The 3,024-nt window shown below is 68.0% G+C and overlaps 2 protein-coding genes across 2 annotated transcripts in view; both read left to right on the top strand.

Annotated features, from left to right (window-relative positions):
* Window positions 1-1,856, top strand: part of HR (hair growth associated) — a 7,265-nt gene extending 5,409 nt beyond the window's left edge. The window contains exons 10-17 of the mRNA XM_010562990.1: window positions 45-216; window positions 301-436; window positions 646-776; window positions 886-1,005; window positions 1,084-1,223; window positions 1,301-1,468; window positions 1,589-1,708; window positions 1,794-1,856. Coding sequence (XP_010561292.1) covers window positions 45-216; window positions 301-436; window positions 646-776; window positions 886-1,005; window positions 1,084-1,223; window positions 1,301-1,468; window positions 1,589-1,708; window positions 1,794-1,856 — 1,050 coding nt within the window. The remainder of the gene's footprint in view (window positions 1-44; window positions 217-300; window positions 437-645; window positions 777-885; window positions 1,006-1,083; window positions 1,224-1,300; window positions 1,469-1,588; window positions 1,709-1,793) is intronic.
* Window positions 1,857-2,897: 1,041 nt separating this feature from the next.
* The window catches only part of LOC104828979 (vegetative cell wall protein gp1-like), a 1,002-nt gene continuing 875 nt past the window's right edge, over window positions 2,898-3,024 (top strand). The window contains exon 1 of the mRNA XM_010562989.1: window positions 2,898-2,982. Within this exon, the coding sequence (XP_010561291.1) occupies window positions 2,898-2,982 (85 nt within the window). The remainder of the gene's footprint in view (window positions 2,983-3,024) is intronic.

Here is a 3,024-nt window from a genome sequence, read left to right as displayed (position 1 = left end):
CCCCCCCCAACCCCGGCCCTGCTGAGCCCCAGCTGCCCCGGCAGCCCGTCCTTGTTTCAGGGCTACAGAAGAGGCTGGAGGGGCGGCTGTGGGGGCCAGAATCCTTCCGTATGGCTCGGGGGGAGCAGGCGGTGGAGGCGGTGAACCTGCGGGCACCACCGGACCGCATCAAGATGAGCAGCCAGGAGTTTTGGGACGGCTTCACCGCCAGCGCGGGTAAGCATGCAGTGAGTTTGTGGGGTCTCAAGTGCGATTTCGGGGCGGGGGGGTGAGCCAGCCCGAGCATCCCTCCCTCCCCAGGTGGTGCCCGGCGGCATGACGCCCGCATCCCCATGTGCGATGGCATGCTCCCTCCCGCAGCATCCCCGGAACCGGAGCAGGGCGGTGGGGACCTGCTGAAGCTGGAGAGTGGCTTTGGCGACATGGAGGTGTGCCGGTAGGTGACAGCAGAAGCTTCACCAGGGTGGGTTCCCCCCTCCCTGGCAGCCCGGTACCCCCTCCTCTTGCCCGGTTGGGTGCCAGCCCCCCACAGCCGCGGGATGCATCCCGATGTGGGATGCAGCGAGCAGGGCTGGGGGCACCGAGGTGGCTTTGCCAGCACCGGTAGCCGGTGCCCCGGCCTCAAACACCGCGCCTGTGCCGCAGGGCCACCAACCTGAGTGCCAGCCTGCCGCTGCCGGAGTACTGCGGGCCCACCGGCCACCTCAACCTGGCTGCCTACCTGCGGGGCCAGCGAGGCCGGCGCTGGTTGCGCCCGCGTGTCTGCGTGGCTTATGGTGAGTGCCACCCGGCAGGACTGTGGTGCCCGGGGTGGGGGAGTGAGCTGGGCTCCCCCCACCCATGACGGTGCTCGCCTTTCGCCCACCGCCCCGCTCCCGCTTCCAGGCGTGCATCCCCAGGACCGGACGATTGGGACCAAAAACCTGACGGTGGAGGCGACCGACTCCATCAGCGTCCTGGTGCACACCGCGGCGTGGCTGCCCAAGCGGCCGACGGCACAGCAGGGTAAGGTGGGAGCATGGAGGGGGTGCCCCCACCCCAGCCCCCCACTCTGACACCCCCTGAGCAACCCTTTACCCACAGACCTGCTCCTGCAAGCCGACGACGATGGCGTGGATGCACTGCTGAAGGAGCGGCTCTGGGATGCCGGCAGCCGGCCCGGTGCCCTGTGGCACATCTTCCGTGCCGAGGATGCTGGCCGCATCCAGGATTTCTTGAAGAAGGTGGGTGCCATCACCCCCCCAGAGCAGCCCCAGCCCCCCCCCGACCCCTGGCTCTGCTCACCCCCGGCCCTCCACAGACGTGCAAGGACCAAGGGCAGGAGGGGGTGGCCACGGCGGAGCCCCCCACCCGCTACCTGGACCTCTCGCTGCGGAGGCGGCTGCGCGAGGATTGCGGGGTGAGCTGTTGGACCCTCTTCCAGTTCCTGGGGGACGCGGTGCTGGTCCCTGCTGGGGCTCCCCACCAGGTAGGCAGCTCTGTAACCCCCCCCCACCCCAGCTCTTTGGGGTGCAGCTGTGCCAAAGCCCCCTGGGGAAACTGAGGCACGGCTGAGCCCCGGCCCCTGATGCCACCGTGCCACGGGCAGGTGCAGACCCTCACCGCTACCATCAGCGTGGAGCAGCGGTTCCTTTCGCCGGAGAATGCCACCCGCCTCTGGGACCACAGCATCGATCCCCCTGGGGCTACGCCCCAGCTTCATGCCCAGGTGAGTGGGTGGCGATCTGGAGGCTGTAGAGGGGGTCCCGGTTTGGGGTGCCCGGTGCTGACCCCCCCTCTTTCCACGCTTGCAGTTGGACGGCATGATCTTCGCCGCCGTGCGGGAGGCCGTGGGAATCCTGCAGGGCTGCAAGTGAGGCGGCCGCGGCACACTGGGAGGATGCTCGAACAAAGCCAGTGCTGCCGGCCACGGCCACGGCTGAGATGCCGCGGGGAGCCGGAGCCGGGCACCTCTCGCTTGGTGCTTTGCTCCACGATCACCCGGGGAGGCTCGGGGTGGGAGCCGGGCAGCCGGGGAATAAAGCGTCTGCAGCGTGCCGGGGCTGCCGGCACCACCAGCACTTGCCTCGGCATCTCCCTCCTGTGCGGCATCAGCCCCCCTTCACCCCCCACCCGTGGTCAGGGATGTTCGGGTGGGGTGGGAAAGCCGGGGTCTGGCAGTGTGCCCTGATGGCACGGGGTGCTCCCAGCCCTTGGTGACTGGCTGAGGGCCACTGGTGAGATGAGTTTGGCGCGGTCTCTGTGCTGGCAGCCTCAGAGAGAACCGGAAAACATCTGGACGTCGCGTCTCGTCGCTGTCGAGAGGTTCGGGGTTCCAGGGTACAGCTCCGTCCTGCCCTGCCCTGGGAAAGCAACCGGCCCAAAGCCCCGTCCCAAGGACAGAAACAACCCCATCCATGGAGCACGGTGCTCCGAGTGCCGGGGTGCAGGGGAATCGCTCTGCACCGCGCAGGACCATGGCCTGGAGCTGCCCTCATGATAATGGGGGAAAATGGGCTGCCCATCCCCACAGACGGTGCACAAGGCCTCAGTCCTTGCACGCTGCGCCCTGTGCCAGCCGTACCGTGCAATACGCACCCTGCACTGCACAGGGCCACATGCACTGCGGGAGATGTGCAATTAACCCCGTGTAATTAACACCGTGCAATTAACACCGTGCAATTTGCACCGTGCAATTAACACCGTGCAATGGGGACCGTGCGATTAACACCGTGCAACGGGCAACGGGCACCGTGCAATCGCCACCGTGCAACCGGCACCGCGCAATTAATTATCACCGCCCAACTAACGCCGCCAGCACAGGGCGCGCCACGCACTTTTCCACGCCCCTCCCGGCCCCTTTAAGCCCAAACCCCGCCTCCCCAATCCTGCGGGGAAGTTGGCGGCAGGACTAACCAATGGAAAGCGAGCTGGCCTGGCGGGGTGACCAATGGACGGCGAGCGAGGTGGGCGGGGACGGCGCGGCGGAGGCCCGGGGACGCGGTGAGTGCCGTGGCGCATGCGCGCAGGCAGGCGGGGCGGGCG

Source organism: Haliaeetus leucocephalus, unplaced genomic scaffold (genome assembly GCF_000737465.1).
Source record: "Haliaeetus leucocephalus isolate CR32 unplaced genomic scaffold, Haliaeetus_leucocephalus-4.0 Scaffold162, whole genome shotgun sequence".
NCBI classification, from domain to species: domain Eukaryota; kingdom Metazoa; phylum Chordata; class Aves; order Accipitriformes; family Accipitridae; genus Haliaeetus; species Haliaeetus leucocephalus.
This window is presented reverse-complemented; position numbering and strand designations above follow the sequence as displayed.